Source organism: Zosterops lateralis (assembly GCF_965231275.1).
Source record: "Zosterops lateralis genome assembly, chromosome: 15".
Taxonomy (NCBI): Eukaryota; Metazoa; Chordata; class Aves; order Passeriformes; family Zosteropidae; genus Zosterops; species Zosterops lateralis.
In genome coordinates, this window is record NC_139775.1 from 1,039,587 (window position 1) to 1,063,923 (window position 24,337).

General features: G+C 43.3%; 1 protein-coding gene across 3 annotated transcripts in view; it reads left to right on the plus strand.

Annotated features, from left to right (window-relative positions):
* TOM1L2 (target of myb1 like 2 membrane trafficking protein) overlaps positions 1–24,337 on the plus strand; it is a 56,724-nt gene that overhangs the window by 15,798 nt on the left and 16,589 nt on the right. For all 3 annotated transcript variants that reach the window (XM_083872523.1, XM_083872521.1, XM_083872522.1), the window contains exons 2-12: positions 3,088–3,172; positions 4,122–4,200; positions 5,797–5,946; positions 10,133–10,267; positions 11,198–11,356; positions 12,036–12,152; positions 14,814–14,947; positions 17,502–17,550; positions 18,363–18,486; positions 19,275–19,392; positions 21,642–21,717. In XM_083872523.1, the coding sequence (XP_083728649.1) occupies positions 3,088–3,172; positions 4,122–4,200; positions 5,797–5,946; positions 10,133–10,267; positions 11,198–11,356; positions 12,036–12,152; positions 14,814–14,947; positions 17,502–17,550; positions 18,363–18,486; positions 19,275–19,392; positions 21,642–21,717 (1,226 nt within the window). The remainder of the gene's footprint in view (positions 1–3,087; positions 3,173–4,121; positions 4,201–5,796; positions 5,947–10,132; positions 10,268–11,197; positions 11,357–12,035; positions 12,153–14,813; positions 14,948–17,501; positions 17,551–18,362; positions 18,487–19,274; positions 19,393–21,641; positions 21,718–24,337) is intronic.

A 24,337-nucleotide genomic window follows, 5' to 3' on the forward strand; every position in this document is an offset into this window, starting at 1 on the left:
AATGAACTGGTGCCATTTTGATACCTTATAACGAGCATGGAGGAGGAAATGATTACTCTCTCAAAGGGAATTTGCATGATTTGTGTGCCATTCCTTTGCTGTTCTGTGATAGTTGCCAAAATCTGTTTAATCTTGTCAGTCCTATCTGGGTGCTATTTGAGGAGGAGCCTTCCAAAATATCCATGAAATACTGGACAGGTTATTGAGGATTTTTAGTTTACTGCATTTTGGCTGTTGGGTAGGGATTCTCTTAGAGCTGAGTGCAGGCAGAGCTGTTTCACTAGAAATCCAGAACTACAACCTTTTGTGTTTTGGTTCTAGAAGAGCTCTGCAGGCTTTCAGTTCATTGCAGCGCAATACTGCTCTTCAGGCAAATCCCACCCAAACCTTCTCTGCAGCCAGTGAACTCCTTTGTACAGCTGAGAGAGCACTGCAGCAGCAAATCTGGGTCACACACCCTACAAAGGACACACAACTCCAGATGACAAGTGTTCGTGTGCTCTCTGTTGTTGAAGAAGAGGCCAAAATTAGCTTCTGACTCTTACTTGAATTAAAAATTACCCAAGGGAAAAAGAACTAATTCTCAAGAAGGCAACTGTTATGTCTTAAACCCACACAGTCTCAGCTGTGTATGCAGAAAAAATAAAAAGGTAGTAACCAAGTTTTTTGGGAGAAAGGGGATTTTATTTTCCCTGGAGTATTCAGAAAGGGAATACAACTAAGGTTATCAGGGACCACAGGTGATGAGCATTCCAGTGCTAACCTCTGTACAGTGCTGCAGCAGCAACTCTTCACTCTGCCATCTCCAAAATATCAGTTTTTACCTGTGAAGTGCTGCCATATCCACATTTTGTCAAAATAAATCTTAACTCCATGGGTTTTACAAGACCAGCAAGTGAATTGGCTGCCAGCACAACTTTGTGCAGGATCAGCATTTTCCAAAATCATATATAAAATGTGATTATAGCAGACCAGAGAGTCTGAACATTGCTAAGTTGCTGTCTGATGCCAAATGCTGTCAAGAACACACAAATTCATTAATATAATTTAAGATTAAGGAAACAAATCATGTGCCCAGCTTCAGGAATACTCTCTATTTAAAGCATAATCTCTTATTTTGGAGCATTTGGCTTGTAAATACTTTGCTGCTCTGAGGATCACCTTTTCTAGCAGATCAGATGTAGTGATTTTTAAAATATATATCTCTGAATGTTAAGGGTTTTTTTCTAATGTTGAATAAAATGTTTTCCTAAGTGATAAGGACTATGTGGAGGTGAAAGCAGATCACATTCTTTAGCAATAAAACCTTACCCAGACCGTTAGAACAAGAAACAACGAATAGAAGTGATTCTTACAAGTAGCTTCGCACAAATATAAATTCCTGTATCCTAGAAAACATTAAGCAGCTCTGACTGCACTGTAAATGCAGTAAACTAAAAATACTCAGTAACCTGTCCAGTATTTATTGGACATTATGGAAGCTGTGCATCTCTCAATTATAAAGAATTTTCAATGACCAGAGTGAACTTTACCATGAGGTGATGACAGCTGAAAAAGATCCAGCTGGGAGATTTTCAGCCTCAGTTCCCTCCCTGATGGGTACCTTGCAGTGCTGCTTCTCAGAATGAGAAGTGAGGTCTGTAACAAATGTTTTCCTGTTCCATAATCTCCTTTTCTGTGGTGTCCTTTCCCTTCTGTTCAGCTCTCTCTTCTGGGGTTTGTCTGGTTTGTCTCAAACTTCTGTCATTGCTGTCCTTGGTGGAGCTGCTTTAACCACGATTTTGGTGTAGACAAGTCACTGAAACTTGAACTACCCAGGTACAGTCTTTCTCCAAATAATGTCCCATAATTATGGCCTGTGGACATCTGTATCCTCAGTCACAGTGATGGAAATATTAATAGGAAAAAAACAGTGTTGGTAAACAAAAAGAGATGTGTGAAGTCCTTGGGGCCTGGTCTTTCCAAACAAAATCTGCCTTGTTCCGGGGGACAGAATTTGGCTTAGATGTAGACAGAAGGCTAGTTGGAGAAGATGGTACCTGTGGTTTTGTTTCTGCTTTGAAACGTTTTAAGGTGGGCTTGCTTACCCTCTTTGCCTTCCAGCACTGGATGCCAGGGATCTGTAGAAAAATCCAGACTAATTTAGAGAAGACCATGCTTGGCTCGAAGGTCCCCTTTTTAGATCTTTCTAGTGAGAGGCTTTATGTTCAACTTGACATCATTCCTGACTGTGGGTAGCAGATAGGATTTAAAATGCTGCAAGTGAGGAGTGTGAAAAATTCCAGGGATGTTCCAGGCACTGCTAGACAGAGCTGTATTGATTTAGGAGGAAATCCCAAGGAGGAAATAGTTCTTGTCAACTGATTACTACAAGTTACGGTTATGCTACTCTTGCGGATGTTTATAAATCAAAATGCCAACAGTTGGCATCTGCCACTGTCACAGTGCTATAGGTCATCCTTCCCTGGGAATTGAGTGATGCCAGAGTGACTTAACCTGCCACACAAATAGTGAGGGAAGATTTGGGAGGAAGGCAGAGTTTGGGAGGTGTGTACAGAGCCACAGCATGGAGAGAGACATAGCATGGGACAGATGTCATGATATCATGACCTCAAGTGTTATGTGCTAAATGTTTTTACGTGCTGGTGGGTCTTTTCGTGCTGAAATTCCTTGAATTCTGTCTCCAGGTTGCTATTTTTTCTCCCTCGATTCATGTAGAGGTATTATCTGCTGAAACAGGGAGGAGGTCATGTTGGTTTGGGGGGATATTTTCCTAGCTCATAACTTGCCAGCAAATCTGAAGAGTTTAAATTGGAATTAGCTGACATTTTCCTACTCTCCCAGGAATTCAGGAGTCTTTGAAGAACAGCCTATCTATGTGGGCTGAAGGGATAATTGATTCTGTCTGGAAACCTCTATGCTGATCCCTAAAACCAGGATGGAAGGATTGACATTGTTTACTGTCAGCAGGGATTTGTTTTTTTCTGTCTGTTGCTGAATAGTTTCAGCTCAGAGTAACTGAAGATGGATTGAGGTATAGACCTAATCAGGAAGATGTGAAAAGATTTATTTTTCTTTACTTTACAGAAAAGGCCACAGATGGCTCTTTGCAGAGTGAAGACTGGACACTTAACATGGAGATCTGTGACATTATCAACGAGACAGAAGAAGGGTATGTGCTATTTCAGCAGACTTGGAAAGGTCCCTGAACACAAATCTTCCTCCAGCTGTACACAGCGTGTGAGGAGATGCAGTGAGGCTGGGGGCAGATGCTCATGGTTTGAATATAATTTGTAGATCAGTTGCTTGGTTTTCCTGCTCCTTAGACCTCTCCTGCTCTCAGAAAATACTGTGTGATGCAGTACCTGTAGGATTCAGGACAAGAGGAAATGGCCTCAATTGTGCCAGCAGAGCAAATTATTTAGATGACATACTAGAAAAAAATTCTTCAGTGAAAGGGTGGTCAGGCACTGGGTCAGGCTGCCCAGGGAAGTGATGGAATCACCATTCCTGGAAGCTTTCAAAAAAATCGTGGATGTGACATTTTGGGATGTAATATAGAGGTGGGCTTAGTGCTGAGTTATTGGTTGGACTCAATGATCTAAGAGGGCCTTTCCAGCCCAGATCATTCTGTGATACTTTCTGTGGCCAGTCTCTACTTGGGAGGGCTGGCATGAAAAATTTCTTGGAGAGGGTGCCACCTTTGTTTTTCAGCAGATATATCTCTTTGCAATACCTTTAATTTCAGCTATTTGTGTAGACAGCTTTTCTGACACACCTCCTTCAGCCCCAGAAAGCTTTGCTGCTTGCAGTCTTCAGGAGAACTGATCACTTCTCTTATTCCCTGGGCTTGTCAGAGTGGCTCAGTGGTCAGTCTTTCCTGCCTAATCAACAGCCTGGATTTTTGGAGACTTGGGGCATTCCTCCAGTCTTGCTTTCTGTGATACCTTGTCTCCTCACATATTTCTCCATGACCCTGGTTTGGTTGTACTCAGATGATCTGAAGTTAACCCACATGCTTATGTCCAGCTGGAAATGGCAAAGGATTCATTTTCCCACAGTTTATGGGATGTGAAAAGCCTGTCTGAGCTGTCTGTTAAAATTGTGTGTTTCTCCTTCAGGCCCAAGGATGCCATTCGAGCGCTGAAGAAGAGGCTGAATGGAAACAAAAATTACAGAGAGGTCATGCTGGCACTGACGGTGAGTGGGGGCAGGCTGGAATGCCTCAAAGGGCAGAACCCTTTTGTCATTTTCCTCTTCCTGGCACTCTCTTGAATGTACACACTATTTCCTTTAACAGCCACTGCTCTGCCCTTTTCTTCTCTCCGATTGCCTCCTCACTTCCTTGGGGAGAGCTGCTGGAAGCTTTGCATAGCAGTCTTCTGAGTCAATTGATTTCTGCTTCTTTTCGTGGCTCTTATTCATCCCAAGTACTGACTGAGGAAGGTTAATGTGATTCAAATGGGTCTGTTACTCTTAGAGGTTTTCCCTTCTACTCTTATTTCCCTGTGTCCAACCATTCCTCCACTCCAAGGCAACAGCTGTGGGCAGATCTGAAAGTGAGGATGATGAACTTGCCATATTTTCAGCTTCATAAGTATCTGATGCACAATTTCCCTTGTGAATGAATCTCTGTAGGAGACAACACATCAATTTCTGCTGATCTAATTTCACTCAATAAATTGTAAATTATATTCTGTGCATTTAGGCAGCACTGCTAAGGTGTGGGATAATTTAGTAGTGACCTTTCCTGCTGATGGCTTTAGCTGGAGGTTTCCTGGGTAGTGCAGCCCTCCTGAGTGGGGTGCTGGGCTGGCTCTGGCAGTAACTAGATCCAGTTATCCCACTGTGGGGAGGTGATCTGTATGATTCTTTCACAGAGCTCTTGTTGCATCTCCCTGACGAAGCATAACCATACTTTCTGTCTTCTTGCCATTTCCTATCCTGGATTGTCATTTTGACAGATTACCAAAGTCCAAACCATGAGATTATCCATTGTGCAGGAAAGAGCAAAATCCATCAGGAATGAGCCCGTGTCATCATGGCCGATGAAAGTAGCTGAAGGAGGAGAGTAATTACAGAGTCCTCTGTACAGAGTCACAGTGGTTATTAGGCATGGCTGTAAGGAGAAGTGACGCATTGGATTTATCTCCATGCTAATCATGTTCTTCAGAGAGAAATCAACAGCTGTTCTTCCATGGCAGTTGAATGGCAAGTGGAAGGTGCCTCCAGCTTGGTTGCAGGGGGAAAATGTGTCAAAGTATAACCTGTCAGAGCATTCACAGGGGAGTGTTTTGAATGAGTGAAGATCATTCACCTGAATTCCCAACTCTAAAACGTGGCTTATAGCTCGGAGCAACTGGGTCCAGCTGTGTTCCAGGCACAGAGAAAATGGTGGAGTGGCACAGCATGGTAATATCTCACTGTGACAGGATGTCCTCTGTCTTACCTGCTCCTGATGTGCTGCTGTGTACTTGGCTGTTCAGCTGCACTGGCTAGAAAGTTCTGCTTTGAAGATGAAGAAACTTTCTATTTCTTTACCTTGAAAATAGGAAAGGTGGATCACAAAAATGCCCAATATGTTAACAGTGGGTTAGGTACAGCTGAATGTGTGTGTAGAGAAGAAGATTTTTGGCAAAACTGAGGAAGAAGAGAAGTAGTAAGAGCACAAGTGTAATCTTTCCTCTATCTTCTCATCCTCCCATCAAAAAATCTAAACCAAATTATAAAATCAGGTGCTGTGCGTGTGATCAAGCTCCGCTCCAACAATGAATGTTTGGTTTTTTGTGTGTGTAGGTGTTGGAGACCTGTGTGAAGAACTGTGGCCATCGCTTCCACGTCTTGGTAGCAAACCGTGACTTCATTGATGGCGTTCTGGTGAAAATCATCTCACCTAAGAACAACCCCCCCACTATAGTACAGGATAAAGTCCTAGCACTGATTCAGGTACACAGCTTGCCTCTGCCTCCATATGTTGCTGCCTGAAATAAGGGCTGTCTGCTTGGATGCTACGCCTCACTAAAGATGCTGTCATCGTTAAAAATGTGGCAAGTTTTTTATATATAAACTCAAACAATATATCCAGATTGGTGTGAAATAGCAGACATGTACACACATAGATATTTTATCCAGGGAGAGCTGTCTGGATTCTAGTTAGAGAGGCACCACTCTGAAACAGGAGGGTTTAATAAAAGATAAATGGATGTTTTTGCAATTTAACAGTCATATCTAGAAGCTGGAGGCTTCCCTTGGCGAATGGCTTGTCATCTGAGGCCAGGAGATTTCAGAGGACTGTGCTTTTGGTGTCAGCTGCTGAACACTTGCCTTTCTGTGTCTGTTTCCCTGACCAGAAAATGGAGCTGTTTCCCTCCATTTGAAAGCATTTTGCATTCCTTTCAAAGATGGTTATAGAAAAGTAAATGACCATATAGGAATTAAAATGGTTTTGGTGTCTTTTCTCTGGTTATTGTGCAGTAAAAGTGTGCTGTCAGATCCTTGCCTGCAGTGAGAAGTTCAGACATGGGCCTGTCTGCCACTTCTCCTTCTGTGCTGCACAACAATAAACAGCCGTGTTAATTCCACAAACCATTAGCCACACATGAGAAAACATTGGTGCCTGCCTGGAGGAAATCTGACAATTATAGGAAGCTTTATCACTAAGCTTCCACAGGCTACTGCATACACCAGAGACTAAAAGACACTGCGTATTTAAAATGATATAAACCTGCTGCAGTGTTCCTTGTGGGGAGGTATTTACAAATGCGCAGCATCATTTGCCAGATATGCTTCTGATTTTTATGGCAAAGCATGCACTTGGATTTCTGCTGCTTTATTTCTTATTTGGGTACAGGGATAGGGCATCCTTAGAGCGTGACAAGGTAAATAAGTGATTTTTGAACAGGAAATAGATAGCGTGGTGGAATTAGTGGGCATTGCATCAGGTCTGTGGGGGTCCCTTTATTTCTAGTTTATGATTTTATGGCTTTTTTAAAAAATAGTATAAAATTAATGAAATTATTAAAAGCAATTCTTGTGCATCTGACTGAGCCCTCAGCTTTCTGCCTGCTTTGATGGAAGAGTGGATACAGGCAGTGACCAGGAGACGAGGTTAAAAACTGTCCCATAAAGACAAACCAGCTGTATTTCCATATTGTTTTAGGGAATGTTGGTTTTACTGGGCTCTGAGTTTAAATGGATTCCCAGTCGTGAATGCAGCTAAGATGGGAGCGTTTGTAACATAATCAGAAAGCCACAGTCATTGCCTCAGTGTATTAAACAGAGCTTTATCTGAGGAGACTTACTGCCGTAGAGCTAAAAGCCTCACTCTGGGTACTAAATGCCTTTTGATATGAAAAGCCTGAAAATTATGAAGGTTGCCTGTGGGTGGGTTCTGTTCATGTCTCTTTAGCTGGAGGTGGTAAGGGACTTTGTTTTCCAGATTGCCTGACAAGTTTGGAAGAGTGATTGCAGTCACTCATTCCACGTGCCCTATGGACACACACTCCCAAAATACCCTGTGACAGCTTCACTCAACTTAGGCTGTGCTCCCTGGGGTTGGAGTTAACCCTGTCCCAGAGGAATGATGTCAGCTCTGCCCCACCAACATTGTCTGTATCCCTTTCTATATCCAATTTGATATCAGGGAATTAATAAGAACAGAAATGAGAGGATTAATAGCCCAGACATGGAAGCATGGAAGAGAACTGTATAAACAGTATGTCTTCAGCCACACAGCTATGGTATTCATGGGCTTTTCCATAACAAGGGTAGATAAAGCTGTCATCAATTTCTTATCTAGAGACTTGTTTTGAGATGTTGAGCACCTTATGTCTCACTTTCTCAACCTGTTTCCCAGTGAACATGAATTAGCATAAGTTATGTTGTGCTTAGCCTTCGTTCTTCACCTTGCTAGGGGAGGCCTTGGAAATATTCCTTGTTGCTGTGCCCCTGGTAAGAGCTTGCCTGTCACCCAGTGTCCAAACACTGGGATGGTCCCAGATTTAGGGGCTGGATTGACAGTGGTATTTAAGTGACCTGTTTGGGCACACTGAGGAGCCAAGTGGGATTTATCCTGAAGTATCTGAATATTTCTCCTGAAGGCCCAAAGTTTTAGAAGCTCTGAATTCATTCTCCCCTCTGTCCTACATGTGTTTGGACAATGGGCAGGTCTCCTAACTCTAGTGTAGCTCCTTATCCATAAAACAGAGCTAATATTGCAGCTGCCTAGGTGGATTGTAAGCTGTTTAGGACAGGGATTGTCTTACAATGTGTGTAGACAGCACTTTGGACAATAGCGCCTGTCCTGCTTGTGACCTCTGAGGTATGCTAATGTAGATAATGCTCCCAGCTCAGGCAAAGAAGAATACAAATGAAAGTGTCTCCTTTCTCCAGGGAAGAGAACTGCAGAAGAGAGAATATTTTTAAAAGGTAGAGTGCAGATGAAATGAGATCTTTTTGCAAAATCCATGGGAAGCCAATGAAAGAGGGGATGCATTAGTACATCCTCCTGGACAAACAAGCTTCATTAAAACTGGGGGCAGAATGCAGCATATTTTTGCCTCTTAAGTTTCTTTTGAGTGATGATTATTATATAGAACATCCCCTTGCCTAACACTTTTCACTTTTGCTTGCAAATAGAGTTGAAGTGGTGAACACCATTATGTAGAAGCATCATTGAGATGGCTTCTGATGTAAATTGAAAAGGCAGTGAAATGGCAAAGGTGGAGTTACTTGTGCAGTCAAAGTCTCCATCAGAACTGGGGATGTTTTGGAAAGTCAGTTCCAAGGAAACAATGGCTGTGTGCTGTCAGAGCTGTTTTCTCTGGCTCAAGCAGGGCTGTTTGGACTTGCATTGCATCAGAACAGTTGATGCAGTTAATTTACTCTTAAAAAAGCTGAGAAGAAAACCCAAGATTGTCTGCTTGCACCTGATAATGGATTGTCTCCTGGGCACAGATGGTAGGAAATGCTCTTTCTTAGAATTGAGCAGGATAGGAAAGCAAGTTAAAAATGAGTATTATTTCTTAGTTTACTTTGCTATCTTGGATTTCTGTCCTCTCAAATATAAAAAAATGGTTCAAAGAGCTTTTAAATTAAAAAAAAGTCAAAGAACTAGTGTAAAAGTGATGAGTAAATGAATTAAGTTCAGAGCCCACACACGCGTCTCACAGTAGTTCTGGATCCAGCACACTGATACTCTGCTCCACACACGTGGGGGTTTGTGGAATGCTTCATTTTTTAATTGAGTCATAATATTTCTGTTTTTCCTTCCTCTATATTTTTAATATTTGGCTAATTTCCAACACAAGTGAAGGGGTTGAGGCTTTCAGCACACTGTGCTCCCAGCAGCTTCGTAAGTGCAGGAGGCTGGCTAGCCAAGAGAAGCACTTAGTACTCCCACTGAAGGAAGAGCTCAAATGTGAATTGAAGTCTTTTTAGACACCAGAGAATTCATGCAGGAGAGATATTATGAATGTTCTGGCTGTGGGAATTTCTCTCTTTTAAACTCACCCTTTGTGCCAGACTGGGGTGTCTGAGTGTTGGATATGCTCTGTCAGAACCCAGGCCTCGTTAGTTCTGCTGCTCAGGGGACTGTCTCTTTCACAAGACAAGAACCTCAGAAAGGGCCTTTTTTTATTTTTAAGTCTGGTCCAAATAAAATACTGAAGAGAACTTGATGGCTGTGTTTTTCCTTTGGCAACAAATGAGGATGTTTCACAAAGTGAATGGAGATTACTCAAGATGATTTTACAGCTCTGTGAATTTTGGTTAGATCTGTTGAATCTTTAACACAGACCTTTTCTGGTGGGTCTTCTGCTGTACAATATGCCAGAAAAGATCAGCATCAATCACTGCTGAGGAGAGGAGATAGGAAGGACTTTCATGTATGTTCACAGATTTTGATGATGTCAGGGGCTACTCACAGCTACTCTGCACTGGGTTTCTGTCTACATCTGAATAAAAAGTATAGGTGACTGTCTCAATATTTACAGGACCTTTTAGACCAGGTCTGATGATTCCAGCTTTCCTTTGAAGCTGAAATCCATGAAAGCTTTTACAGTCAGTATCTGAGGTCAGGGTGGGGCTGGAGCTTCATTTGGAAGGTTTATGGATAATCCCTCGTGTTTTCCAGGCTTGGGCTGATGCCTTCCGAAGTAGCCCCGATTTAACTGGAGTAGTGCATATTTATGAAGAACTCAAGAGGAAAGGCATTGAGTTTCCCATGGCAGATCTTGATGCTCTGTCTCCAATACACACGCCACAGAGGGTAAGCTGCAGCTTTGCAATTTTGAAGGTGTTTTCCCAGGATTTCTAAATAGTTGGATAACTACTTGTTTTTCCCCTCCCATTTCTCTGAATTTGGCTCATTTTCTCGCTCCTGGAAGGACATTTTAATAGTGAAAGGGCATGTAAGAGAGGCATAATACAGACTGATAAGCTATCTCCTCCCTTGAGTCAATCATCAATCTGAGAAGAGGGAAAGAGTTTGTAACATTTAATCTTGCACCATAAAACCACCAAACAAATACAACTAATTTGTTCAAAGAGAGCCCAGCAGGATTTATGCTTGGGATTTACTTCTTTTGCTCAAAAGTGTGGTTGCTTCTGTTGGTGATAACCCTGAGCCAAGGTCTGCCTGTCTCTTAGGGGTGGACTGATTCTGAATCTCTCTGATCCCACGGTAATGTGAGAATTCTGCACCTCTGGAAAGTTAGGTCTGGAAAGTTGACAGAACTGCTGCTTGGAAGTAACTTAATGATCACAGGTGTTCTGATTATTCACTCTGAAAACTGAAGTTAATGAATCTTTGAAGCGGCAAATGCAAGTGATCAAGGACTGAGAGATTACAATTCTTGTGTCAAGGTTAATTAAATTCAGTATCTATGTATCACATTATTTTTTGGAAGCCTGCAACTTAATTCCTAGTTTAATTTATAATTACTTCTCTTTGGCTCTTGTTTTTATTTCGCTTCTCACTTTTCTTGTAAAAGTAAATGGACTTAAATGCTTGTGGGTTGGGTCAAAAGACATGAACATGGAAGATTTTTGGAGCTGCCAGTCTTTTCTAGCAGCTGCACTGACCTTTCCCACAAGGTGCAATTATGTTCTATATTTGAGCCTGTTTGGCCTGAGGTTGCTGACAAAGCATGTGCTGTCCCAGCTCAGCTTTTGAACTCCTGTCTTTCTGATGTGGCAGAGTGTTCCTGAAGTTGATCCTGCAGCAAATATGCACAATTCCCAGTCTCAGCAAAGGATGAGCACCAGTTCTTACTCTTCGTCCTCTCCAACGGCGTATTCTGCTCCTCAGGCCCCAGCCTTGAATGTGACTGGTCCCATCACTGCTAATTCTGAACAGGTATTGGCATGTTGATTCTTTCGAGTGAGACTCTTTCAACAAATAAAATCAGAAATTAATTTGCAGAGGAACTTTCATTTTAACTCTTTGGACTTTGTCTTTAAGTCTGGCTCTACTTAGTAATCTTTTTTTCCTGTTATACTGTAAAATCTGGGCTTTGGATGTGTGTCTGTGGCCTGGTAATGGCAGCGCAATCTGCTGGTCCAGCCACCTCAGCAATATTTTAGCAGTTATTCCCATTAACCCCTCGCCTTTCAAGACACAGAATGTCTTGCAGATGCAGGAAGTCAAGCCCTTGCAAATGTCCTAATACAGGGTTTTCTTTTCTCCCTGTAAAATGATAACTTCAGAGCCACAGATTCTACTTAAAATATGTGCATCTTTCCCCACACTGGAGTGAGGCACCACAGCCAAGGTCTGGCTTTAGGTGCTGTATGCAATTGCTTCCCTTCCACACAGGCACAGCACATCTGGGTTTGTGATGATAATTCTTTTCTTTTTCTCTTCCTTTTCTCCTGGGTAAACTTTTTATCTTTTTTGTTTTTTTCCTGCTAGAATGTCTGGAGCCTGAGATATCAAGTCAGACAGAACCAGAGATATCTCAAAGTCAGTTCTTGAAAATGAACTGCTTAAACCAAAAGATTATGCAGTGTTTTGCTGTCTTGTTACCCCAATTTAGATTGCCCGGCTGCGCAGTGAGCTGGATATTGTTCGTGGGAATACAAAAGTGATGTCTGAAATGCTGACAGAAATGGTACCTGGACAAGAGGATTCCTCAGACCTTGAGTTACTCCAGGTAAGTTTCCTAGAAAATATGATTCTGATCCCTTCTGTGCTAGTGTTTCTCTGGGGGGTGTGTTTTGTTGTAGCTCACTTCACAGCCCATGCTTGGATTCATAATGGATGTGAGCTGTGCCTGACCCTGGCAAGTGCCATCACTTGATTTTCTTCATTTGTTAAAGTTTCCAGTGACAAGGATTTCATGACTTCCCTTGAAACTTGTTGCAATGCTTTCCTCTTTGTGTAGCTAGAAATTTTTCCCAATGTTGACTATCAGGTCTCCTTTACCACTGAGCAGCTTTAGAATTGCCACAGGTTCTGTAAGCCCTGAGCATTCCTGCTTCTTTTACACTTCCCATCACCACTTGTACAGTGTCAAAACATTCCCAGTCATCATGCAGGAAAAAAATTCTCCATATTTCCATCTGGATTAAATAATGCTAAGGGTCTGTGGATTCTCTGCCACTTGAAATCTTATCTATGAAGTAATTGTCTTTCCAGAAGATGTGTTTTCCTGAGGGTGTGGTGTCTTAAGGCAGGTGCTCAGGTGAAATTCCGTGGTGTCCAGAGGGCTAGACTGGGTAATCAGGGGCGATTTCTTTGCTGGAAAATCTCAATCCAGGGCAGCACTATGCATCTCAAGAGGAAAAAACAGTATAAATCGAGCTCGTGTCTCAGGTTTCACTCCTGTTTCCCAAGGCCAGTGGTGGTGGGGTGGCCTTTTGGCTGAGGAAAGTCACAGTGTCCCACAGATGAGGAGCACAGATGAGGAACATTGTGATCTGACATTCCAGCTGCTGTCCTTAATGTGGGATTGGCCTTTCCACAGCTTCAGAAATAGCCTTCTGTTTTGATCCTCCAGTGGGGAGGATGGGCTCCCGGAGCAATCCGTTCGGGTGAAGGCAGGGAATTGCTCTCTGTGATAAATCAGAGTTTGAAATCCATCCAAAAACTGGTCTCTCCCATGCAGTAGCATTGTCTGTTTGTCTCGGAGCCATCATGGCAGCTGATGAGAGGCTTTGCAATAAAGGGCCTTTCAGTCACTGCCCATTTGGGTCGAACTGCTCAAAACAAAAGCAGCTTCCAGGAAACCATGACAGGCCGAAATCAAACAGTTTGCTTACACCGAGAAACAACCATCAGCATCTTGACAGTGTAACCTTAGAGCACAGCTTTAAGGTGAAAGAACTTGATCATAAAATGGAGTGACAGCAACGATTCTTTGTTCTAGCTGGTTCCCTTCTGTGACTGATGCAGCCTAAATCTGAATCACGGAGCTGGAGAGAACCCATTTCTGATCACAAAGGATGGTTAGTCTTTTGAGAGCTGTAAGCTGGGTGCTGCATGCAAGGACTCCTTCCTTTGAGGTTTATATAGCCCTCCTCCTTAAATAATTCCTGACATTTTCTCCAACAATCAAATGTAAACAGCTTGTGAGAGAGCCAGCTCTTAGCAGAATAGATAGGTACTGTCAGCCCTCTCAAAAAGGCAGCAAACAAACCTCTGAAATGTCACAATCTGCTTCGAAAGTGATGGGATCAAAACTGACATTGGAGAACACATTCCTCAAGCTGTTAAGGCAGCTGGATTGCACTAGGTGAAATTTATCCAGAGCTTAGGATGTCAGACCATGCAAGGAAAACAAACACATTTTTGCTTTCATCCTGAAGGTTGTGTACCAACAAGTCATCCTTGTTTAGTGCTGAATTTTTGCTGTGAAGTGGAGCTGGGAGGACTGGAAGATGACAGAGGGACATGCTTTAGCTGGAATGTCAGTGCTTATTGAAGTAAAACCATTGGCCTGATAAGAGGCACCTTGCCATATGTCACATTTCTTCTTGCAGTTCTCCTCAGCAGACCAGTTTGACCTTTGGTCTTGAGGCCTTTCAGGACTACAGAATTCTGCTCAGTAATTGGTAATGCAAGAGACATCCTAGAAGCATGAGAACTCCTGGTCTAGGCAAACTGAAATCTAGATTTCTTGATGAGAGTTTTCTAAAATAAATGCCCTCGCTTTGCATTCCTTAAAATGTTCTTGTGAAATTCCCCATTGCCTTTGTGCAGACTCTTGTCTGTGCATTTGCTCAGTGGAAGGGAACATTTCTGTGTGTCTCAGTGCTGGAGGGTGTGTGGAACACTCACCTTTTCATGCTCCTGCTCCTTGGTTTGTCTTTACCCTCATCATGTTCTCTGTAGCTAGTAAGTTCTGCGTTGCCAACACTTCTCATCCTAGCACACATTTAGTACTTGTGATAGCCCTGATGAACCTTTTTTCCCCCACATTCCACCATCCACATAATTTAGTTTTTAAGGATGACACTGCCAAAAAGAGCAGATTGAATTTTTCCTTGAAAACTCTCTTCTCGGAAGCTGTTGTATTAACATGTTTTATTCTTAAAACAGATGACTAAAATACTGATATTTATTTTCTGAAGTGCTCAAGAGTTAAAGAAGAATCAGGAAGTTGAATTGTGAATAGGCTCTCAAGGTTTTATGCCATCATCTCTTGAAGGGCGTTTGATTAGATGTGCTTTTGGGTGACATTTAATCATGCAAAGATAAACTTGTCTTAGTGTTTCTCAGCTGGGGGATATGTTTGGCTGTGAACTGAGCTCAACTAAATCTACTTATTGCTTGTTGCTTATCAGACTGTGTGTGCACAATGCATTCCTCCTAGGAACTGAACCGAACCTGCAGAGCCATGCAGCAGAGAATTGTGGAGCTTATCTCACGAGTGTCCAATGAAGAAGTCACAGAGGAGCTGCTGCACGTGAATGATGATTTAAATAACGTCTTCCTCCGATATGAAAGGTGGGGCAGCTCTCACAGCAACCATTTACATTCATTCAGGGTTTTCACTTAAGAGTAAAATAGGTCAGTTGGTGAAATTGGGCTTCTGGGCCAAGGGTCCAACATCACACAGAGAACCAAACCACAGGAACCATTTACACAGTGTTTTTATGGCCTTTTATGGTAACATTCCTGTTTCAGTTGATTCTTTTTATACTATGATTTTTTTTTTTTGTACTATGCATTGAACTTTTGTGAGGCATACCATAAAATACAAGACAACCTTAAGAAAACGTTCTGAATGCAGAGGCTTGAGTCTACAAGTCTCTGTTGTGCAGGGTTGTACAGGTGTGGGGACTTGGGACCAAAAATAGCACAGCCACAGTCACTAGTTCCCCTGCTGGCCCAGGCTCTGCACAAATCTCTGTACCGCTTCCTGGCTTAGGGAGGCTCCTGTGAACTCTCTCTGCCCTCTGATCTCTGAGCTTTCCAGTCCCAATGCTGGTGCAAGGGGAGCTGCCTGAGGTGGGCGGGAGCATCGTGCATGCAAAGGGTTTGTTTTTAAGTAACACTTAAAATCTTGAAAAAGAAAAAAAACCTGTCTTATGCAGGGCTAATGTTTCGAAGAGCTGGTCTGCAGGAATCATCCCCAGGGACAGGACTTGGGGCACAAGACTTTTGACATGTCAGACAAAGGCGCTGTCAGGCACATCTGCTGCAGGAGGTGACACGTGATGCTGCAGTCTTGGGAAAGTTTAATCTTCCCCTTAATGACAGGCCTGGGGAGCTAGGCACTAAAGAGTTCCCTTTGTTTCTTGCTCTTAGCACAGGGCTTTGTTTCTCAAGCCTTTAAAAATAAATTATACTCCAGATCTGTGAATTTGTGCTGTCACGGCAAAGGCTGCAAAGACGACTCGGTGCCCTCGATTTTGCCTTTGATTTCCTCGTTCAGAGGAGATAGGGCAAACTCTGAAAGGAACGCTGGCTTTTTGTGTGAAATGGTGTGTGTTTCATGCACAAGTGGCAGAGTGCAACTATCACTGAGGTTTAGCCTGGTCACCCTTAATATTTTTTCTATTTCCCCCCATCTGCAACTTTGCTGACTGTGGCTGATGTGTTTGTAGTCATTATTCATGAAAGGGGAGCTGAGTGATGTTAGCAAGCTGTTTGTGCTGGAATAGCTGCACTGGTCTGAGCATTCAGTAAATTCCAGTTCCTCCTCTACTATTCCAAAAGCTCCACATCCATCATGCTGATTTCTAGCACAGGGACCAAGCTCCGTCAGTGACTCAAGCAGGAGTTCTGGCCTTTGCTGTGAAGCCTTGGGATGTAAATGAACAGAAGCCTTTTGGTGAGAAATGAGGTGGGAGGTGTCTTAGGTTTCCAGCAAAGGGAGTTGGATTTCCAGTAATAGCAAACACCCACTGCTTCCTAAAATTGAAATTTGGGCCTGAATTTGGTTTTGTTGCCTTTTAAGTCTGTGTTTTCTTCTGTTGCATTAAGAAAACATTTTAGTTTGGTTGACATTCCCTGTTGTATTTTGTCCATCTGGGAGAAAACCCAGAGGATTATATGAATATTATGGGCTTTTTGCTGGAAAGAGAGACTGCTTCTGAAACTACTTTGAAAAATTCAAACCTCCAAGAAATCATGGTGCTTTGCCTTGGTAAGGAAGGAGTTCAGACTGGCCTCAGACAGGCCATGGGAGCAGGTAGTTTCACTGCTGTTTTGAGTTCATAGAATCACAGAATCGTTTGGGTTGGAAGGGACCTCAAAACTCATCTAATCCCACCCTGCTGCCAAGAGTGAGGGAAACTTCCACTAGACCAGGTTGCTCAAAGTTCCATCCAGTCTGGCCTTGAAAACTTTCATGAAAGCTGGGTTTAGGTTTGTGACCCCAGATGCACAGAGTAAAGAAAGATCAGAGCTTGACTATCTACACTTCTTCTCCTTAGAAGTATGACGGTTTTATCCAACATCATTACTTTTCCTCGTTGGAAAGTACCAACCTATTTGAGCATTGTGACCATCTTTGAGTCCACTCAGGATGTTTTAAGCAGTGAATCTGCTGTTCATTGTCCCTTGTGCCACGTTTGGGCTGTGCCACACACATATGGCTCCTCATTTATGTTATTGCAGCAAGAGGGAGCTGCTAAGTGGGAGTGAGATGAGCTGTGCTGCTTGGCTTGTTGAGCTGTGAGCATCAATCTTGCTGCAGTTCGTCCTATCCCTTGGCTCACACAACAGTCTGTCACAAAGCACTTAATGATTAAACCCCTCCCCCCCCCAAACCAAAAGACAAATCCTGCAGTGTTTTTCAAGCATGTTCGTGCTGCAAGATCGGATTAGTCAACCTAAAATCCACCTTTGCCAAGAGTGCAACTTCTCAGCAATCCTCCCTTTGTCCTGGCTTGGAGTTAAAGCTTTCAAGTTTCCCTTTGGAGTCAAAGAAAATTAAGTTCAGTGGCAGGCATGTCATGGCTTGGTTATAAACTTATATTTTTTTATTATTTATTGGTGGCTTTGATAATCCATGTTGGGTTTTGGTTTGGTTTTTTTCATTTTTCCTAAACAGATTTGAACGATACAGATCGGGACGCTCAACACAGAACACCAGCAATGGAGTAAGTACCTCATTCCACTGTTTCTCTCAGCAGCTCACACCTTTTACCTGCCCAGCCCTTTGTCCTGCCTCTACTGGCTAATGGTGGATGCTAGGAAAAGTAAGAATGTGGCAAACCCCAAGAGACAACTTTTAGCTCAGGAAGTCACTTCACACTAAAACATCTCTGTGTTTACAATCCTTGATGGATTTTCATTCCTCTATTAACTTTTTTGATTGCTTTTGAGTCCGTGTGGACTTTAGGAGTTCACAATGTCCTTAAGCAATAAGTTCCACAGTTTCACTATACATTTTTACATATTTATTTTGCATTTATATATAACAAATATTTTGTTTACATTTGATCAAGTCACTTAATGATTTTTGTTTGCCTCACCTAATTTTTCTTCATTGTGTCTTACAATACCACTGTTCAGGTTAATTTTCTTCACGTCATTCATAATTTTAGGAACCACTGTCGTCTCCTATTTAAGCCACCCCTTTCCAAGCTGAAGAGTTCTAATTATTCTTTAAATGAAAACTCTTTTGTAGTTGTGTTATAGTGTTCAAGGTCTGAGTTCATGATGAATCTGTACTTCTATTACATTTTCTATTCTGCATTCATAACCATTTCCTCTGTTTGCTTTGCTTTACCACTTCTGCAGTGTGATGCAAACTTCAGCAAAGACACTGTATTGACATTTCAGTCACAACAAATAAGTTTTGTTTCTGTAAACAGTTTATATTTAATGTGGAAAATTGTGATGTTTAATGTTGTACTGCAAGAAGAAATTTCTGGCATGTGTAACTTCTGTGTTTCTTGTCTCCTGACAGGTACTGAATGAGGTGACAGAAGATAATTTAATAGATTTGGGTCCTGGCTCTCCAGCTGTGGTGAGCCCAATGGTCGGAAACTCAGCACCTCCATCTTCACTTTCTTCACAGCTTGCAGGGCTTGGTGAGTGCCTGATCTAGATCATGGTCTCCACTACTTATTAATGCTGCCATGTGGCCTCCAAAAGGCTTGGATATTTGGCTTACATGAGGCATTCCCACTCTCCTGCACTGTGGCAATCTGCAAATTGAGAACCAGCCTGGCACAAAGGGAGGGATTTATTAATCAGAGGGAAGACTAATGGGAAGGGTGCAGGTTGTTGTTCATGGCAGAGCTTTTACTACTACTTCTATTTCTCAGTTACAGTTCTCTCTGAAATCAGCCTGGTGAATGTTCTTGATTTCCCCTCTACAAATAATATTTGAAACCTTTGGGTGAAAAGTTTTATGAAACTCTTAGGTGGTTTACATTAAATCAAACCAAAGATTGTGTGATTGGATCACTGAGTTTGACTGAAGGTTCTCCACCTCTTTCAGCACTGCACCAATACCACATCCCTTTGTTTGATAGTGTTGGTTTCACAGTTAGTAACTGAGAGAAAACATTGTGGAGAAAACTGCTGCCCATGCCCAAAACTTTGGACTGTGTTAGTGACCAGTAAATATCTCAGGATATTGGCAGCAGGTTCACACCAATTCCCAAATGCTGGCTTCTTGATGAGGAGCATTTACAGAGTGGTGTTTCCAGGATGACCTAGGTAATGTCTACATTTTTCTTTTAAGAATACATCATTTGTATCTTCCAGCCTTTTTGTACAAAACTGTCCTCAGTGCTGCAGCTGTTAATGATGATGGTGTTTGCATAGGGTTTGTTATTTCATTGGTTCACTATTTTTTCTCTTCTTGTTGCAGACTTGGGCACCAACAGTGTCAGTGGCACACTCAGCTCCCTCCAGCACAGTAATCCTCGTGATGACTTTGACATGTTTGCACAGACAAGAGGCAGCTCCTTGGCTGAGCAGAGAAAGAAGTAAGTTGGAGTTTGTCTTTAACTCTGAGTCATTGCACTGCTGTTTTCTAAGGCCATAAATCTGAAACTTCTTGGCTTAAGACTGAAAAAGTAGTTTTGGTGTATGTTTCTGTGCTTTTAATCCAATCCCTATCCTTTTGGTTAATATGAGCAAGTGGAGAAGTTCCTGCTGCTGGACAGAGCAGGCTGGCTGGGTATTGACTGTCTTAGTTAATGAGCTCAGTGGAAATTTGGAAGTGTGCTTGCCTGTACTTCTGCCTTCTCCTAAAGGCTTGTCATCCCATCCACCCGTGTTTGAGATACAGGAACAGAGAGGTCCTTCACCTGAAGGTCATGGATGTACTTTGGTGACTGAATTACTGTCATCAAAGGCTTGGAAACAGAATTACCATCTAGTTAACTCTCCTTTTGGCCCAGTCAGACTCTCACAGGCTGTCAAGGCAGTGTAGCTTGCCTGGCTCCAAGCTACCCCTAATTTGTTTAAATGCACAGGGCTTGTGTCTCTAGAGCTGCAAATCTGGCACTTTCAAGGGCATTTAAGAGGTCAAATTATTTTAATGTAAAATAAATCTATGCAGTTATTAAGAAATCCTTTGATCTCTGTCAAATGATATTTAACAAAAGACACAGTCAGGTATTTTTATTTCATGTATTATATCTTGCCTCCTGGCTTCAGATTTTAGGGGAAACAGTGGCTACCAGCAGTCAGAACATCATCAGTATCTTGTCTCAAGCTAAGAAATGCTGTTAAATAGTTTATCAAAAATTTAGAAAACTTGAGCCAATGAATATATTGGACTCTGTTATTTGCAATTATCAATATTGGTACTGCCTCAGCTGTGGTATGAGTGCTGAGAAGAAATACTGTAATGTAGAGGGATAAGCCACCACTGGAGATTTTGGGCTGGGAGCCTTAATGTACAGTTAGAGAGGAGATGCATTGCAGGAGAGATGTAATCGAGGTCCCTCTGTCTCTTGTGCTAAATGAAGCACAAAACTACTCTTCCCACACCATACCTAATGGAACAAGGAGCACGGATCATCCATGATTTCACAAGGGAGGATTGCATTATCTTCCTTGGATTGTGCACTGTATAAATGGAGCAGCAGGGAGGAGGAAAGGCATGAGTGTGACATGCTGTGGTATGTAGGTGACAGCTCTGGGTGTGAGAGCTCTGGGGGCTGTGCTCACAGCTTGGGAGAAGCCAGCACGAGGAGGAGAGAGGGCTCCCCCTGCTCAGGCAACCCCTCCCAGGAGCTGATCTATGGACACGTGTTTGTGCCTGCTGCAGCTCATGGTTCACCACTGTGCTCTGCGAGATGCTGCTGCTGCCTCTGTCCCCTGACTGCTACATGTCCCTTTTGCATTGCAATTTAAGAAGCTTTTAACAGCTCTGTAAACAGTGCATTTCTTTGTCTGCTTCACTGCAGTTGCATAATTTCATCTCTCTTCGAGTCTTGCTCTGCCTCTCCCCCCATGCACACATCAAGGTCAGGCTTCCAGATGTCATCTCTAAATCTTTGCTAAACATAATCTGCAGTCAGGCCTCTTGTCACAGTCCCTCCACTTGCTCTTCAACATTCTTAGGGTGCCTCATGACCTTTTTGCCTGCTTTTCATAATGCTGGTCTTATTCTCTTTGCTTCAAGGTGCTTTCCAAAACTGATGGGTGGCCTTTGTACAGAGCCAGCTCCTCTTCTTGGGGTACAAACAGTACCCTCCAAGTCTTGTTAAAGAAAAGAACGTGGTTTCTGGTTTCCAGGGGAGTAAATGGGGGTATCCAGAGTATTGTTCTCCTGTGAGGAAAGGCTGGGAGAATTGGGATTTTTCAGCCTGGAAAAGAGAAGGGATTGGCGTGACCTAATTCCAATACCTGAAGGGAACCTACAAGAAAGATGAGGAGAGACTATTTACAAGGGTCTGGAGTGACAGGAAAAAGGGAAATGGCTTCAAATTGAGAGAATAGGGATAGATTGAATATTGGGAAAAAATTCTTCCTTGTGAGGGTGGTGAAGCACTGGTACAGGTTGCTCAGAGAAGCTGTGGCTGCCCCATCCCTGGAAGTGTCCAAGGCCAGATTGGACAGAGCTTGGAGCAGCCTGGGATAGTGAAAGGTGTCCCTGCCCATGGCAAGGGTGGAATGAGATGATTTTTTACCTTCCAACCCAGGCCTTCCTATGATTCCATGATTGCTCATGGGTGACTGCTGGGCTTTCTTTCTAGTTCTGTGGTTTGTTCTTTTGTTGCAGTGTGACATACGAGGATCCACAGGCTGTCAAAGGACTGGCATCTGCCCTGGATGTTCGGAAACAGAACACAGGAGGGGTAGGTCACAGCTCTGGGCTTTGTTATCCACGTGGAATCCAAGCTGGAGGCAGCTGCTTTGACTGAGCTTCTCATTCTGTATTCCAGCAACATGGTAGTAATGGCTATTTTGAAATTGATGTCTGGGAGCAAGTACTTGCTCAGTAATGATCTCTAAAGAGATGCTGCACTCCAGTCTTAAAGACTTCAGAATCATAGTGGGTAAATTCTCCTGTGTCCTTACAGCTTGTCTGGGTAGTCCAGCTCTTTGGCTGGAATCACTCCTGAGAAGAATTAGATGGGGAATGTCCTGTGAACACTGATGTGCATTGGCTTGGTTTGATTTTGCTTATGAAAGTCTTAATCTACTAGACTTTACTTCAAGTGCATGGATACATGAGTGAGTTACAGGGAGAAAAATGATGCAGACTTTTAATGCTTCACATTCTTTGCCCTAACTGCCCTCGCTTGCACCCTGCTCTGTCTGCCCAGGGCAGGCTCTTGCTCTCTTGCGTGGGCAGAAGAGCCCCATGTGCTGTCACCTCACAGCAGCTGGCACTTAAAACACAGGTGAGAGAGCTTGGGCAGCTTTGTCTGCATCCCTCGGTGAAGGCAGAAGTGAAGGAGGTTTCAGATCATCCCTTGACCCCTTTCTACCACCTTGCTTTTTAAAACTGTGCTGCTCTTTTGTATGCAGCTGTGTGTAAGTTTTTAGAGGCAGGAGCAAGTTCAGAGCCTTTTCCAGTCCAATTTTGGGCTGTGATGACCACTAGGGAGCACGGCAGAGCCAGTGTAGCATGGGAGAGCCAATGCAGTGTGCACATGCCTCTCACCCGGGAGAATTGCCTCCCCCTGCCTTGGCTGATCCCACCCTGGTTCTTTCATGACATGAAGTGGGAATGCTCTGGGCAGCTGGCATGCCTGGCAGCTTGTGCTCCAAGCCAGGGAGAATTTGTGTTGGGAGCCAGCTGGGGTCAGATCACAGCTGCCTGCCTGCCTGCCTGCCTGCCTGCCTGGGCCATCATTCAGTGGGAGCAGGGCCTCAGCTCTTACAGAGCATCCCTCACCCCACAAATCTACCTGCTTCTTCCTGTCCCTGTCCTGCAGGAAGGGTAATTTATAACCCAGCACCTGGAACTCAGCCCCACAAAAACTCATGGCAGCAGTACTGGGGGAAAAGGGGAAGCATGAGGAGGCAGGGGCAGAAATATTCCTTCACAAGAATTCCTGAATCCTGTGTGACATCCCAAGCACCCAGTATCACTGAGCTGTTATTGGCAGGACCTGGGGAAGGATTTGAGGTTCTGCTCTTTGTTCCTGGCTAACCAAATGCAAGGGGTTTGCATTTATCTGCTCAAGGGGGCTGTATTCCCCAGTGGCCTCAGGGTCATGTCTTTATTTATTAACACTTTTGTTCCCAGCCAGTTCTGCTTTAGGCACCAGCACAACATGTCATTCACACCGGCAGACAACATGTCATTCACACCGGCAGAGCTGCTACTCTGCCCCAAGTGTTGTCAGTTCAAAGGGCTGTGATTAAGCTCATCTGAGGGTCAAAGTTTTTTTGGGTAAATGACTTATGGGTTGTAGAACTTGGGGCTCTGAGATGTCGATACTTTCAGCCTCTTTTCAAAGGTCCTGGAGACTATATCATGTAATCAGAAGAGCTTGTTTTGAAACGCAGTCAATCTGTAATTGGTAAACATTTTTTCTCAACTGTTGTGAGGCTTGTGGGTGTCTCTTCTTAAAGGAAATAAAAATTAAACTCTCCTAAAGTTACCAGCCCCAGCATGTGTAGCAAAAAACTGGCAGTGCTCAGTAAACGAAAAGACAGGCTTTAATTTGAGTAGAGCTAATTTAAGAATAGCTCTGGGGAGGAGCCAAAAGCTTTGCAACACATTCTTCACACACGTCTCGTTCCAGCACAGTTGTCCAGTGGTAGAATTCTGCACATCCAATGTTTCTAATGTAGTCATTCTTGGAATGGTCTGCAGAGAGGAGGCTGATCACGTGGCATTAGCTGTCTTTTAATGTGATTTAGCAGCTGGAAACAAGATGAGCTAAAAATACACTGTTTTCTTAATACTGCTTTTCCATGTTGGGAATTGCTTTTGGGGTGTCCATGCCACAGAGTTGTTGCATGATCACAACTGGGAGGAGAGGTGTCCAAGAAACAATTCTCTGGTGTTACACAGAGAGTAGATGAAATTGGAATGATTTCCCCCCCCCCCCTTTTTTTTTTCCTTATAAAATGAGACATAAAAGATTGCAGCTGACTCTCCATTACCTGTGTTAATGGGGACAGGAGAGGTGTCCCATGTGTGCAGGTATCTGGGTGGATGTGCATAACACACCAGTGGTTCTCTGCTGAGCTCACCCAGTTCTGGCCTGGAGCCACTGCACTCTGCCGAGCCTGAGAAAGCCCCTCCAGAGCTGGAGATGACTCTGCATCCCACCCTGGCTCAGGGAGGAGATGCTGAAGGACACAAAACCATCTTAGAGTGTTTGTGGTGCTGTGCCATGCAGTCTGCAGCCTGCTCAGGGGAGCTGGATGCATCAGCAGTCCTTTAACCTCTGTGCTTTTCAAGAGGGGTAGTTTGAAAGGCTGCCAGGACACTGCAGCAAACTGCCCTGACTTCCC